The sequence below is a fragment of the Mustela erminea genome, chromosome 14 (assembly GCF_009829155.1).
Source record: "Mustela erminea isolate mMusErm1 chromosome 14, mMusErm1.Pri, whole genome shotgun sequence".
NCBI lineage: Eukaryota > Metazoa > Chordata > Mammalia > Carnivora > Mustelidae > Mustela > Mustela erminea.
Window position 1 is genome coordinate 60447591 of NC_045627.1, and position 16141 is coordinate 60463731.

The 16141-nt window shown below is 39.9% G+C and overlaps 2 protein-coding genes across 10 annotated transcripts in view; one reads left to right on the forward strand and one right to left on the reverse strand.

Annotated features, from left to right (window-relative positions):
- Positions 1-3334, reverse strand: part of LOC116573219 — a 46553-nt gene extending 43219 nt beyond the window's left edge. For both annotated transcript variants that reach the window (XM_032313169.1, XM_032313168.1), the window contains exon 1: positions 3007-3334. In XM_032313169.1, coding sequence (XP_032169060.1) covers positions 3007-3035 — 29 coding nt within the window. In that variant the 5' untranslated portion in view covers positions 3036-3334. The remainder of the gene's footprint in view (positions 1-3006) is intronic.
- A 2-nt stretch (positions 3335-3336) lies between these two features.
- The window catches only part of CC2D2B (coiled-coil and C2 domain containing 2B), a 103186-nt gene continuing 90381 nt past the window's right edge, over positions 3337-16141 (forward strand). For 2 of the 8 annotated variants that reach the window (XM_032313163.1, XM_032313161.1), the window contains exons 1-7: positions 3337-3506; positions 5498-5607; positions 7412-7463; positions 8753-8829; positions 9186-9248; positions 11500-11583; positions 15770-15968. In XM_032313163.1, coding sequence (XP_032169054.1) covers positions 7412-7463; positions 8753-8829; positions 9186-9248; positions 11500-11583; positions 15770-15968 — 475 coding nt within the window. In that variant the 5' untranslated portion in view covers positions 3337-3506; positions 5498-5607. The remainder of the gene's footprint in view (positions 3507-5497; positions 5608-7411; positions 7464-8752; positions 8830-9185; positions 9249-11499; positions 11584-15769; positions 15969-16141) is intronic. The other 6 variants (XM_032313158.1, XM_032313164.1, XM_032313165.1 and 3 more) reach the window with 4 other exon arrangements.

The window sequence follows — 16141 nt, forward strand, 5'->3', positions numbered from 1 at the left end:
TTTGGATGCTTAATCAACTGACCCACCCAGCTGCCCCACTTTGAAACTCTTTTACAAATCAATCCCAATTACAGTATCTCTCGTCTATAGCCTTATCTCTTCTCTTTCTTAAAAAACAAAAAACAAACAAAACAGCAACAAAAAACCAAAACAACTTTGGGAGAGAGATCATTGGAAGATAAAAGTAAATCTACACCTCCAGATAAGAAAACTGCTGTTTTAGAGCTACTGCAACTAGTTTGTTTAGAGGCTCTTCTGTTCACAATGTACTTTCCTATTTCCCTGTCACATTTCATAATCACAGGTGGGAGGCAGGACAAGGAATATTATGATTACCCAGGCAATTCGGATGCCAAAACTGCAGCTTACCAACTTAAGGGACTTTAGGGATTTTGGAAGTGCTGCCATCTTCTGAGGCTCACAATATGGAAGGTAACCATGCTTTTTGACAAAACAGTTCACAGCACTGCCTTGCAGCACTCAAAATGACATTTTATTCAGGAAACAAGTAATATAATAAACTAAGTTCCTTCCTCCCATTTACTGTCTACAGCTGGACTTACAAATTCAAATGCCAGGCGGGTTGACATACCTCAGTAAAATATGTCCCAAATAAAGAAACGATAAATTGATCAAGTCAATCAACAGTAAGTCTCAGTGCTGCGGAGGCTAAAAGGGGATGGGAAACTGGAGAGGCTTACTTTTCGTAGAGAAGGCAGCTGCAAATCACTTACTATTGCCATGTACAGATCTGGTTTCTTCAATCTGATTTTTTAAGAAATCTAGATTTTCGTGTGAAAGCTTCAGACCTTTAAATGACAGTAACTTAAAAAAAAATAAACAAACAAAAACTGCAGCAAAATACTTTGGCAAGTGAGATTTGGAGATCAGTCTGAGTAGTATCCAAATATCTGCTGGGGTGATACTATTTTCCTTTAAACCTGAAAATATTTAGGGGCACCTGGGTGGCTCAGTGATTAAGCCTCTGCCTTTGGCTCGGGTCATGATCTCAGCGTCCTGGGATGGAGCCCCACATCGGGCTCTCTGCTTGGCAGGGAGCCTGCTTCCCCCTCTCTCTCTGCCTGCCTCTCTGCCTACTTGTGATCTCTCTCTCTCTCTCTCTCTGCCAAATAAATAAATAAAATCTTTAAAAAAAAATTTAGGGTTTTTTTGTTTTACTGCTCTAAACTACAAACTGTGGAGTATTCGATCTCAAATCCTACACCACCTCACTTTAGCCTGTTCATTATTTGGGCCAACATACTTCACAACACATATGGAAGTGTAGTTATAATAGTATATCAGTAAATCCATGCTATATGTATTTTTAAAAACAGTACCCCTGTTGGGGCGCCTAGGTAGTTAAGTCTATTAAGCTTCCCACTCTTGATTTCACAAAGGTCATGATCTCAGGGTCCTGAGATGGACCCCTCCTCCATCAGGCTTCAGAGCTCAGAGTAGGAAGGGTTAGCTTGAGATGTTCTCCTCCCTCTCCTTCTGCCCTCAACCCCTCCCTAAAATAATAAATCTTAAGAAACAAAAACAGTATCCCTGTATATTACAGAAATTAGTGAATTTAAGAACAGCACTGATTACATACTATTTGCACATGCACTCATATTCTACTTAGCCTATAATCTTTCTATTGAATGAAGTATTACTTGACTTTTCCTTCTTTCACCATCATTGTTCTTAAATTCCCATAGCAGAAGAGCAGTAGAAATTCAAGATGGGAGACCCAGCAAGCATTTTACTCAGGATGACCATTTTCGAGGCTCGGACACATTTAGCGGTATGCAATTATCTCCAATGAGAAAGTGAGCAGAACTTCCAAGTTCTATTTCTACATATGCCAAAACGTGCCAACATATCCTGGAACATTATTTCGCTGCAGTTTTCTTCACTTCCACATCTCCCCTTTCCCAAATATACAAGGCTGTTATAAGTTTATTTGTTGTTGTTGTTGTTTTTAAGATTTTATTTATTTATTTATTTATTTGACAGACAGAGATCACAAGAAGGCAGAGAGAGAGAGAGAGAGAGAGAGGAGGAGGAGGAGGAGGAGGAAGCAGTCTCTGCAGAGCAGAGAGCCTGATGTGGGGCTCGATTTCAGGATCCTGGGATCATGACCTGAGACCAAGACAGAGGCTTTAACCCACTGAGCCACCTAGGCGCCCCGAGGCTGTTAGAAGTTTTAACCACTTTCTAAGTTCCTTCGCCAAGCACAACGCCTGGCGCTGAGAGCTGCCACAAATCGTGCCGGAGGTCTGAATGAATGAAAGCCTTTCCATCACAGCGCACGCTGCTTTCCTTACTAGCGAGTCTCCTAACTTCAGCCCCACCGGCTTCCCGGGCCAAGTTTCAAAACACAGAACATTTTCACTGAACTCGTTATTTTAACTCCGGGTGAGTCACTGGGAAAAGAAAATATACGTAAGCTGTTTCGTTTATGAAGCAAAGACGACAGGACCCGAGTGAGCGTGTCCTGCGTGCCCTAATTTAAGGCTTTAAAACGATTTTATTCATTTATTTGTCAGAGAGACGGTGAGCGAGCACAAACAGGGGGAGCGGCAGGGGAGGCAGGGGGAGAAGTAGGCTCCCCGCTGACGCTGGAATCACGACCCGAGCTGAAGGCAGACGCTTAACCGACTGAGCCACCCAAACGCCCCTAATTTGAGGCTTTTTTAAAGTACTGAATTGGTTACAATCACACTAACCGCTGGAAAGAAGAAGAACTCCTGGCATCTTTAGGGCACCCCTGGGGATGCCATCCTCAAAGCACCTAAAATCAAAGAAACCCTCTTTTCCCGGAGCGGTCCAGGCGGCGGGTCGCGCGGTCGCCCGAGCGCCACTGTCCCCGCCGCGCGCCCTGCACGCCGGCCCGAGACCACAGGGCGCACCGGGACGACGGACAGCGGGCTCGAGAGCGTGTCCCCCGGGACTCCAGGCACTCCGGTTGTCGCCGCGGGCCCGCGCCGGCCGGGGAGCTCGCGGCCGGGTACTCACCCGTTGGGGATACTGTTCTTCTTCACCATGACGCGAGAGGTGCGGGGCTTCCACGCGCCAGGACACTGCTCTCTCAGCTCTCTTCCAGAACAAACCCCCGGGGAGCTGCGGCCCCTAGAGCACACACCCGGGCCGCAGGTGACCACAGCTGGCGCTCCCGCAGGCGCTAGAGACCCAGGCCAGAGCGGGAGTGACAGGCTCCGACGCCTCAATTCCAGTCAGAAGCGCAGGTACCGGGTGAGCAGACGTAGCGCACCGAAGATTCCCGAAGGCGCACGCTCTGCGCTCGCCAGGGACCAAGCCAGCTGAGGGGGCCGCACCGCGCATGCTCCTGGACGGCCTTGACGTCAGTCCCCGAGCAGGGAGCGCTCAGCCGGCGGCGGGCTGTGGGCGCTGTGGTGAGGAACCTTGCGGGCGGTTGGTGACCTTTGAGAGTCCGCGGTTAATGGTGCGTCCTGCCTCAGCTGCTCATAAATAGGAAGAGTGCATTATCCATCCAGGTGAATGTCATAGTTCCTGTTAAAGCCCCCTGACTTTCCCTGTTACACACCCCGATATCTTGTCTAGTTGGAGCCCTGCTCTGTGGACTAAACTGGCGGCGGCCCCCTGGACCCAGACCCAGACCCGCAGAGGCCGCTGGGACTTGTAGTCCTATCCTACCCGTCAGTGATTCCCTTGGGGAATTAAGAGGGCTGAGAACCACTCCATTTTGCAGCAGAGTAGTGCTTGATTTGCATCAAATCCAAGACCATGTTATTTATTGAGTGCTTACTTTGTGCTGGACATCTTGCTAGGATTGGTGGAGGACAGATGAGTCTGGATCCCAGCTCTCGTCCTCGCTTTAGGGTAGGGAAAAAGATGAACTTGCAGAGTAGGATGTAATGAACAAAAATTACAATCATAATGCTTTTGGAGGTCACAGAAGAGCCAGAGTCAGAAAAAACTTCCCAGAAGTTGTGGGGTTTGGATCAGCATTTGAGACGTGGAATGCTCCAGTTTAGAAGGAAGTTGTAAAAATCCAAGGATGAATGTGGCAGGGAATATAAAGAAGGTTGATCAGACTATAATCAAAGGTTTATGTTGGAGAGGGGTGAGCAGGGCTTAGGTGGGAGAGTAAACACGGCGATCCTTTGGCCTGACTTTCAGGAACGGCCTCATTTTGACTTTCTCTCCAGCTGAGACTCATAAGTAAAGGCACTGAGATAATGTCAGGTTTAAGTAAAACGCAACATCACAGGACTTACCTGTGCTGTTTCTGGACATCATGGCCCGTGTTGCTCCATGAATTAATACATTTTTATAAATCCTGTGATTAACTTGAGAATGGCAAAATTACATTACATGGTGTGTGTGTGTGTGTGTGTGTGTGTGTGTTAGATATAAACTTTTAAAGTTTGTCACAGTTTTTGTGACTTGTTTTGGCATTAATCAATCTCTATGTACCTGAAGTCTCAAGGGAAGTAAACCCAAATTTTTCTTGACCTATAAGAGCAGGTTATGGTGATCTGGGGGCTTAGTCCTGTGTGCAGTGCATGATTTAGTTTTGATGCCTTTTAAAGACGTATAGAAGTTCACAGAAAATCATTTGTCAGTCTGCGTGTTCCTAGTTTGTTTATTTTAGAAAATAAGATGATAGTTAACTAAAAGTTATTCATTTTTTAATTCGTTGGGTAATGAAACACCTGGAAGTCATGATGCTTTCTGTAAAACATTGTGAAATAATGCTGTTATATTTACCTAATTGTAGAATATCTTTTTGTTAAATTCCACCTTTTCTATACCTTAGTACCAGTATATTTGCCATATGTTTAATAAATTTTGATTTTGGCAAAATGCTCTCCATTGCCTTAATTTTACTATAACTTGGAAGAAGACTAACTTTTGTGTATAGCGTCACAATGCAAATCAAAGAAGTATGGAAAAGAATGCCTGGAGAAACACTGCTGTAAGGGAGTTCAGAAAGGACTGATCTTACTAAGTGACAATAGATGAACTAAAATAAATTGAAGTTGGATTTGGGACTGAATTCAGTTCTGCTAAGGAAGGAAGGTGGATTAATACATTTGGAAAGATTTCCAAGAGCTGGGAGAAAACTAAAAAGAGAAATAAATTCCTAGTTACTTCATAATTAAGAAATATTACTAAATATCAGAATATGCATGTTGTGACCATTCCATATGCTAGAGATTTTTCTGTAATTTTATTCTGCTAACACTCCTGAAACCAAATGGCATGTGACAGAAGTAATCAAGGTGATTTAGTGTTAAATTTATACACAACATAAAATTTCATTTTAGGAATCACCGTAGTGATAAAGGCACAATTGGATAAATTTGCAGAACTCAGAGATTTCTAAATGCTAAGCAAGAGGCAAACATTTGGATCAGAAAAGGCTAAATGAACAACTAGACTTTAATTCTCAGGTTTTGACTATAGACCTCCAGGTCATCTGACACAAAAATAGCTAATCCTCAATTTCTTTACTCTTTAGAAAGAGCTTTAATTGCAAGAATTGCAAATTAGCAATAACCTTAAAGAGAAGATTGGGTTTAACTGTTGGAGCCAGTTTTTCAATAAAGAGAGCTGAATTGCTGTAAGAAGGTAAAAGTCTGAGTCACAATTTTTCCTTACTTATGCAAAATTTTCAAAAAAACAAATGCAATTTTTTCCCGGATCTTCAATTTTATTTATGAGTTTTATTATTTAATCTATAATCACTTATTTGTTTTATATCATTTATGGAATGATAAATGAACCAGGTTAGAAACATCTCCAGAGGGGCGCCTGGGTGGCTCAGTGGGTTGGGCCGTTGTCTTCAGCTCAGGTCATGATCTCAGGGTCCTGGGATCGAGTCCCGCATCAGGCTCTCTGCTCAGCAGGGAGCCTGCTTCTCTCTCTCTCTCTCTCTCTGCCTGCCTCTCCATCTACTTGTGATTTCTCTCTGTCAAATAAATAAATAAAATCTCTAAAAAAAAAAAAAAAGAAAGAAAGAAACATCTCCAGATATGCAAAACAATACCTTTGTTGAAAATTTCTTGTATAATGTTTTAAATTTATTGTAATAGAGATATGTATAGGAGGTTCTGTCAGTAATGTTTCCCTGGGTTTAGCAGATAAAAATTACAGATGTATGTATTAGTAAGCCCGGAATTGATTTGAAGGTCGTTTTAGACATTCTTGCAGAATGCAAAGTGAATTAAAAATTTTTTTTCCTTAAAAAAAAAAAAAATTCTCTTTTCCTGGCGATATATTCCTATTGTGCCTAATTTTGGTATATTAGTAGAAAGAATCTTAAAGATATTTTTAAGTCTTAAATCAATTTCCTAATGTCTCTTTACTGATTAAACAAAGAATTTAGACCTGATTCTCTTCTGTTCTTCTGTTCTCTTGTAGCATAGTATTTTTAATCATGTTCTGGATTTCTCACCTGAATGTCCCATAAACACCCATTAAGAATATCCAAAAACTGAATTTATTGATCCCTACCCCAACTACATTCCTACTTTGACAATATTTAAAATGACGCCACTTTTCAGTGACTCAAACCAAACACCTGGATTGGTTCTTCCCTCACTTTGTCTTCTCCATCTAATTGCTGTGAATCTTGTGACTGCTGAAATCTTGTGACTTTTACCTTTTAAGTGAAGATTTCTCCACACTCCATTCCCACTTCCATTTTTGACTCAGATCTCTAGCATCTCTCGTTGGGACTATTATAATGGCCTCCTAACTAATCTTCCTGCCTCTGGTATATATCTCCATGTTTAATCAGATATTTTTTCCTCACTAAAGTTTTATTGTTCTCAGAGGGTTCCCACATATTTTAATTGAAGTTATTCCCAGGTATTTTGAAAATTTTTTTGTTTTATTGCTATTATGGAAGTGATCTTTATTATATTAATATATAGGGAAGCTATTAACTTGACATATATATGTATATATATATACATATGTATATAATTTTCTAATTGTGTCTGAACTTTTTGATGGAGCGTCTTGGGTTTTCTACTTATAAAAAACTATCCTCGGGGCACCTGGGTGGCTCAGTGGGTTAAAGCCTCTGCCTTCCGCTCAGGTCATGATCCCAGGGTCCTGGGATTGAGCTCCACATTGGGCTCTCTGCTGGGCAGGGAGCCTGCTTCCTCCTCTCTCTCTCGATGCCTGCTTCTCTGCCTAGTTGTGATCTCTGTCAAATAAATAAATAAATAATCTTTTTTTAAAATCCACTGTATTTAAAGAGTTCATACCAATTGATGAATAAAAGGTGAAATTTAAGAAAATAGGCAGAGGACATGAATTGGCATTTTAAGAGGTGATGACTTTCAAAGGGCTGATGAACATACGAAAAGATGTTCGATGCCAAGACAAAAAGATGTAACTGCCCCCCCCTCCAACTTTTTTACAGATGTCAGAAGATAATAGTGCAGAAGAAAATGTAGACAAGCATCTCCAAAAAGGTTCTCAATAAGTATACCACAACTCTGATACTGCTGATTTCTATTTTTTAAAGATGTAAATGACTAATCCTATCACAGAGTTTCAACTGGGAACACAAGTTTCTTAAGAAATGAGTTCAAACAGAAACTAAACTTCTTAGATAATACAAGATGGACATAAGGAAATACATAGTAAAGTCAATACATGTAATAAAACCAAATTTTGTTTTCTCTTCCTTTCTGCAAACATGGAGAAGTCACTAGTTCTTGAGACTGTGTTGGTCCACAAACATGCATAGATACAAAACCTGCTTCAGGAAGCTCCAGATCTCACATATCTGGAAAAACATATATAAATATGGTCGAAGCCTGGTTCATTCATCCACCAAATATGTATTGAGACCCTATTTTGTGACATCTGCCTATTCTAAATTCTGGGAATAGAGTATATACAAACCAACTAGTAATTTTTAAACTTACCAAGGAATACTGCAGTTAAGAAAGAGGATTCTCATTACCTATAGTGATTTAGCTTTATATTTATCCTTTATTTCCATTAGCCTCTATGCAACCTTCTGAGTATTCAAAGGAGAAGAAAAAGAAAAATGCAAGGCAGAATAACCAATAGGCTCTCCGTTTTCTACTGTACATAGGACTGCACAACCCTTATCTTTCTCAATCCATCTGGTGGATTGTCTGGTGAATGAGCAGAAAATAACACGTGTTTTAGAGTGCACACACTACCTGGAACCTTCTTTATACTCATGTTTCATATCCTTTAAGAGCTGACAAAAGTAGGGGTTAGCAGTATTGTACTGACTTTTCAGAACTGACATAAGTAGTTAAAATGGGTACGTAGGCACTTCTCTCTCTTCCTTTCAGATCCCTTTCTCTTCAGTTTAATCATATTGAAGTAACCCGGCTTTGTTATTTGTATACAGAACAGTTTACATAGAATGTGACTGTTCTCATGCTTATTGGAGCTTGCTTTTTTCTTTCTTTTTTTTCTTTTTTGAATGACTACAAAGAAGGACTCTCCAATAGCTAAGAATAAAGAAGGTAGGGGAGAAAGTCACAAAAAGAAGCAAGTTTCAGTTCTGACTATTTAGTCCAGAATGGAAAAGAGGGAAGGGCTAACAGCCTTTGGTCTTAGGTTCTAAGCTCACATAGGACAATGATCCGGTCTTTGTAATTGTCACGATCTTTAGAAATACATGCAGTTTAGCTATTTAATAAGCACTTTTTTCTACTGTTGCTGTTTTATTATAAGAAAGTGTCATGAACTCTTTATTATGTTGACTTCTTGATAGATTTAGATGAAGAAGAAAATCAAAACATAATAGAAACATTGAGAGGCAAAGTAAGAGAGAAGCTAAAAAATGCTAAGGTAATGCTTCTTTTTCTTTCCTGTTTTCATATTTACTATTTACTGCAATATATATCATAATAAACTTTTCTTTGTCAGTTAAGAGTGAAAATTCAGCCTTAACATAGCTCCTTAAATCCCAAATGCTTTTTCTTTTCCATGCTTTTTCCCCCAAACCTAAAGCTAAGAAAAGTTGAATTAGTCATGGTAACCCTATATGACATCTCAAGGGAAAACATGTATGTACTTGTTAAAAGAAAAGCATTGAAAAATCTTGATTTTTTTATCCATTTTGGATAAAAGACTTATGAGCACAATTATGTCTATTCTTTGTGAAGATTAAATTTTCCATACCGTTTACTTATGTTGTGTTTCAGATTAATCAAGATGAAAAATCCTCACCTCAGCTACTCGATAAGAAGATGTATCAATGGTCTAAGGTAAATAATTTTTTATACTTTTTAGAACAGCTTTATTGAATTATACTTTATATAGCAAAATATCACTCATTTTAAGTGTATGATTTAACGATTTTTAGTAAACTCACAGAGTGATGCAATCAACACTATAAGCCATTATTGTCACTCCATAAAGATTCCTCATACCAATTTACAGCATTCTTTATTCCTACCTGACATTATTTTTATCCTAAAAAATTATAATAAAATACTGTAGGTGATCCCCAACTTACAGTTTTTGTTTTACAATTCAATGTGGAATCACATATTTAAAACTTGAAATGACAAAACAACTCCTCTGTTTTAGGGGAACTAGCTTATTTAGGGTAAAAGTTGCTAAGCACCTTTAGCCCAAAGATTCCAAGTAAAATGTCTTAATTAGGATCAAAGTTTTATTTCTCTCAAGTTGTTAACAGGTAGTTAAACTGCCAGGAGAGCTCTGCCAACTTTAGCAGATGGTTTCTATCTCAGAGTCCAGTGGCAAAGCTCCAATGCCTTTATTTGCCGGCCTCAGGGAAAGAAGGAAAGAGCCACAGGGTTGCAGATTGATCTCATATAGGGTAAGACCTGCAAGCTGCACACATTACTTCCCCTAAAGGAATGCAGGGAAAATATTTAGGTACCCTCCACAAAAGTAGATTCTGTTATTAGAGACGGGGGGAAAGACCATAATAGACAACTAGTCATTTCTGCCATAAGCAGCGAGGCTAACTCTACAAATTTTAAAATGCAAGGAATTTTTTTAAAAGATTTTATTTATTTGACAGAAAAGAAACACAGTGAGAGAGGGAACATAAGCAGGAGGAGTGGCAGAGGGAGAAGCAGGCTTCCTACCAGCAGGAAACCTGATGCAGGACTCCATCCCAGGACCCTGGGATCATGACCTGCTCTAAAAGCAGATGGTTAACGACTGAGCCACCCAGGCACCCTGCAAGGAATTTTTTAAAAGTCATCTTTGTTTCCCCCACAGTGTCCTTCTTGGGTGCTTAGTAAGAATTATTTTAATTAAATTTAAAAGTAAAAGCAGACTAAAAAAAAAAATGTGTATACATGCGTTCATTCAACAAATAAAAGTTTGCCTAAATTGGATTTATGTAACTGAATAATAAAAAATTGGAAGCTTGTCAAAGTTGGTCCATTGAGTGTCAAGAAAAGAGGTGATAAAAAAAAAAAAGAGAGAAATTGGCTTCTAAACCTCTCCATACCAACTGCTAGATATCTGCTCAGGAAGCTGAGGAATTTAGCAAGTGGTTTTTCGATGAGTAGAGATGAAGGGAAGTAAGGTATATATTGATAATTTTGATATGCAGCATTATTGCAGGGTGAATAACTATTAAAGTTAATGTGACAGCTGAATTGTAGATACAGACAGGATATAAGATAAGCTTTGTATTTTATATATATTAAAATTCTTTGACTTCTAGTAACCTGAGTTTTACTTTTTTATTATGGAATTAATTACTTCCCAAATCTCCCTAAAAACAGTTCATTTTAATATGTATGTGAGACAGAAGTGGTAAGCGATTTACATTTAAAAGATTCAGACTTGCCAGTACTGAAAAGCAAAAACTGGGCGCCTGGGTGGCTCAGTGGGTTAAGCCGCTGCCTTCGGCTCAGGTCGTGATCTCAGGGTCCTGGGATCGAGTCCCATGTCGGACTTTCTGCTCAGCAGGGAGCCTGCTTCCTTCTCTCTCTCTGCCTGCCTCTCTGTCTACTTGTGATCTCTCTCTGTCCAATAAATAAATAAAATCTTTAAAAAAAAGCAAAAACTTATTTTTCAGCAAATTTATAAGTAGGAATATGTACCTTTTAATACCTTTAACTGTCTATAACCATAGAAGACTGTAGGTGGGCTGGGCGGTAACTTGTATGCGAGCGCACACGTATATGAGAGCATCCAAAAGCAGGGAGAGATAAGAAGAATTTGCCCTGAGCCCCCATTTTGATCAAACTGTAAAGTAAGACTCTTAGTACTCTGGCTAGAGTGACAACACAATTTGGGAGGCAGAACATTTGGGCTCTACTGCATTCTGTTTCTTATTGTAGTTACCAGAAACTTAAAAACAAAACCCCCAAAAATGTAATGAACCAAACAGACTCTTGCTGCTCCTTGCTCATAAATAAGATGACCGTTACTGTTTACCATATCACAGAAAAATATTTCTTGCATGTATAAGCAGAAAAAATACTCTTTTCTACCCTGAATACTGGTTGACCATTGTTTAATCCACAGATGGAAGTCTCGCTGGATGAAGGGCTTTGGTTTTTCATGCTGAGCGGTGAAGAAGGCTCAGCTGTGGGCCGCTGTTCAGAGCAGGTTGGATTTGTTCCCCTTCTTCTCCTGTCTCAGGCAAATTAGCCCTTTATTAAAGGCAGAGAATGAAATACTTGGTTAGGAGGTGAAATTTTTATTATTTGAGCCAACTCTTCTTTGAATTAACAATCTGTTAAAAAAAAAATAATTCCAGTTATTGAGTATTTACTGGATGCGCAATGTTATACTAAATTTTAATATGGATAACATCATCCAGTCCTCATAGTAATCGTGTGAGGCAGGCGTTATTATAATGTCTACTTTAAAGGTGAGGAAGCTCAGGGATGAGGGTGAAACATCAGCAGAGCTGAAGTGTGGGCTGTCAGCCCCGAAGCCTGTGTTTTCTTTTTCTTTTGTTGCTCCTGTCCTCTCCAAGTGCCCCGCTTTGTTCTCCGCCATCTCCATTACTCTCCATAGATGCCTCATTCCTCATCCCTCCTAGTCTGATCCCAGACCCTTCTAATTTCTAGCAGTTCTTCCCATGCATTCCAAGCTGCTCACCCCCTGTTTTTCCCTGTAGGCCACCAGGAAATAACTAGTATGTACTAGTCATACTAGTTACATGCTAGTAATAACTAGTATGACTAGTACATGCTAGTAATAATGTTATTACTAGCATGTAACTAGTCTGTACTAGTCGGTCTCATGGGTCTTTCCCATCCCCTGACTGTTCATCCCTCTGCTCTCCCTGTCTGCGGCTGTTCCCCTACACTTTCTCCAGTTCCTCCTCTGCCTTTAGTCTCTGCAGTTTCCTTGGTCCCTTCCCCAGTACTACTATCCCCCGGAATTCTACCCAGTATCTTCTGATGCAGCTCAGCATTGCCTAACCCCTCAGGCCTCCTGAGTCCCTCTTGGACACCCGTTTCCATTCCAGTTGGCTTCCCAGTCCCTTCCATACCCTTTACTTTGCAACCTGCCCAGTCCTTCCATTCCTTCTTTGTTCTTGCTGGTTTTTCTACAATAAAAACAACTTTGTCTTTTAAAAGTTTGAAGAAAGTATGTACATTATTTCTTAAAATGCAGAAAACCATATGAAGAAAATCACATCAAATCCCACTGCGCTGAGATAAACCACTCTCACTTTTCACACCTTTCTCAGTGCTTATGCCCAGACTTCCACATACACAGACATTCATATGAATAGAATCATATTTGCAAATGGCAATTCCATTTTTCCAGTTGCTCATCCAAACCCTGGTGTCATCTTTGGATCCTCTTTTACTAACAGACCTCATATTCAATTCATCACAAATCCTGTTGGTTCTACCTTCGAAGTATGCCAGAATCTGACCCACTTTTCACCACTTCCACTGGTATAACCCTAGTCTAAGCCGCCATAACCTCTCATCTGGATCATTGCCAGTGTCTTCCTAGTGTCTCACTAGTGCTCCAACAATCTCTTTTCCATGTCATACAGTGGTCAGAGTGCTCCTGTTAAAATCTAAGACATACCATTCTTTTGCTTACACCTTCTAACGGTTTCCTATCTCACAAAGACCCAGAATACAACAAAAAACAAACAAAAGCTAAAGTCCTCCAAAGCCTGTATATCCTGCCCCACTTGGCACCTATCTGACCTCATCTTTTACCTCGTTGCCCTTCTCCTACCCAACTCCAGCCAGACTGGACTCCTTCCTATTCCTCACAACATGCAAAGGACTTTGTACCTTTTATTTGTCTAGAAAGCTCTTCCTTTATCCTCATGCTATCTTTTTCTCATTACATTTAGGTCTCTGTTCAAATGATTCATCATTTTAGATAATTTAAGATACTGTATCTGACAGCCCTATCTACAATAGTAGCCCCTACCCACCTAGCCTGGTATTCTCTATCCTCCTCTATCTTGTTGGTTTTTTTTTTTTTTTTTTCTTAAACACACTTATCACCACTGAGTATTTATTTATTTATTTATTTATTTATTTATTTATTTATTTGACAGAGATCAAAAATAGGCAGAGAGGCAGGCAGAAGGGGGGGGGGAAGCAGGCTCCCTGCTGAGCCCTGCTGAGCAGAGAGCCCAATATGGGGCTCGATCCAGGACCCTGAGATCATGACCAGAGCTGAAGGCAGAGGCTTAACCCACTGAGCCACCCGGGCCCTCCTGAGCATTTATTTCTATATCTATTTGTTTATTTTCTTCCCGAAACATATTAGGCACTCAGTGAACATTCCAATGAATATTGAATAAGTAAGTTTCGAACATGTGCATGCTCTGCCAAGTCACGTGACCTCGGGAGTCTCACAGTATGGGTTAAGGAATGAGCTTTTCTGGGAAAACAAGAGACGAGACGGTCCATCCAACAAATACCAGGGTCAGGTGCTGTGGTTATGGCTGCTTTTCCTTCCCAGAGGGCAAGCATGAGAGAAATTAGGTCAGTGAGGCAAATGGGCTCTTTGGGCTTTAGTAAGTCAGGTTTAGATGTGGGTTGTTTAGAGGCACTGTCTTGAAAAGCCATTGCCCTGTACCTGGTGACTTTGAGGTCCATAGGAAACTACTGTCCTCATCACGGAGGAGAGAGCCACCATTTGGGAGACTGAGTTTCTTTCTGCAGGGAGAAAGGGGAGTCCTGATCCCAAATATGTTGTCTGGGCAGCCCAGAGTGAGGTCCAGGGTTATTTTCTGACAGTTCTACTTATCATACCACAATTAGCAAGACGTGTTCCTGTGACATGGCTGGGGCGGGGGTGGGCGGGGAGGGTAATATCTCTTTTTAACCACACTAACCACACCATGCTCGGGTGTCCATCTAGAGTTATGAATGGAAAGTTAGGTGGATGCCTTCTGACCTCATACTCCCTGTCACACGACACCTAACAGCACAGACACTGCTCTGCTGTGAGCTGCATGGTAAAGACCAGGAAGGAGATCTGGAAGAGCAGCTGGCCTTAGATTGAATAAGGAATAGTTGGTCAGATGGGGCTCATATTGGTTAAAATCATAGTTTGTCTAAGGCTAAAAATATAGGCCAATTGAACTGGGTAAGGTTTTTAAAAGAGACTTGTTTGGTCACAAATAAAAGGCTGGGATCCAAGATGAGCGCTGACCTACTCAACCGTCAGGACAAACCTTAACTCTGAAGGCAGGTTGAAAGCCCTGGTCCACACCAGGGGTATTATGAGAGATGCCTGATAACGGGAGTTCAAGCCCCTTCTTGTCGGGACTGGAATCTTCAGAGATCCCCTGTGTTAGAGATCCCTCAAATCTTGCTTCTAGATGTCAGTGTCATACCTGGCTTGAATTCTGGAAGAGATGTTGCAAAGGTTTTTGGATATAAAATACGTCTTGATTTCTGAGGGGGGTAGGAGAGAGGGATTGATATTATGATGACTGGATATGAACCTAAGTGTTGATTAACTATGTTGATTTCATAATTTTATCAGAGATGGTCAAATTATTTTTTGATTTAATTATTTATCTCCAATTGTATGTTTTGGAAAATTGAGGGATTTATTTGCATGACTCTGTCTCCCTTCTGTTTTTCAATATATATAGATTTCAAATTAGATAAGTAAAGTCATCCAGAATAAATTCATGATTTTTGTGTGTGAAGAGACTCATATAAAATTTCTGATCCTTATATAAAAGTATGCATTTTGATATTTAGTAATACATCTGTTTAGATACTTATATTCAGATTATTTATAATTTTTATAGTAGCTATCATATTTCAGAATATCACTATAATCATTCTGCCATAGATTTCTATGTTGAATCTTTTTTTTTTTCTTTTAAATACCATCCAGAAACCAGCATGAATGCTCCATATCATTTTGGGTAATACTGCTTTCTGAATGGTGAAAAACCCCCACAGTTTAAGACTGCATGGCCTGATATTTCTGGACTTTGCCTTACACTGTGAATTCTCAGTGGTTGAAATACCATATTCCAATATCTTAGGACATTTTCCATGGACGAGGAGGGATTTTAATTGTGTTCTGTTTCAGTAGTCCTTCATTGTGAATTGCAAAGAAGGGTTATAGAAAAATCATACTGAATACCATTAAGCCTTAAATGCATTCTTCCTATGTTCAGTGAGATTTTGTTGTAACAGTTTCAGCTTGACCTTGAACTAGGTGGCATGACTCAGAAAGACAATTCACTGCAAGGTCCCAATACATCTCACTTATCTATATATAATCATGGGGACAGCATATTTGCTTATTTTTTTTCCTCTTTGGTATTCAACAGAGATCCGTAAATGATAGTTACCCCAAACATTTTTCACTTGGAGATAATTTACAAAATTTTGCCAAAGGCCAAGATGAAGATTTTATGGAGGAAATCATTTTCCCAGATTTACTTGAAGTAAAAGCTGCTGAATATGTAGATGATCAAGAACAAATAAAAAAACAACAGGCAAACATTTTTGTGCCAAGTAGTTCTCCAGGTAAAATTCTTTATAATATTTAAGTCATTAATGACTCATAGAGTAATGCTTCTTTGTATGTTGGATAGATAAAAAGAACTGATCTAAAATTACAGAAAGTTTTCTACATTTGTTCTTCACATCTTCTCTGACTTTAAGGAAACTGATTAAAAGAAATCATATATATATTTTTG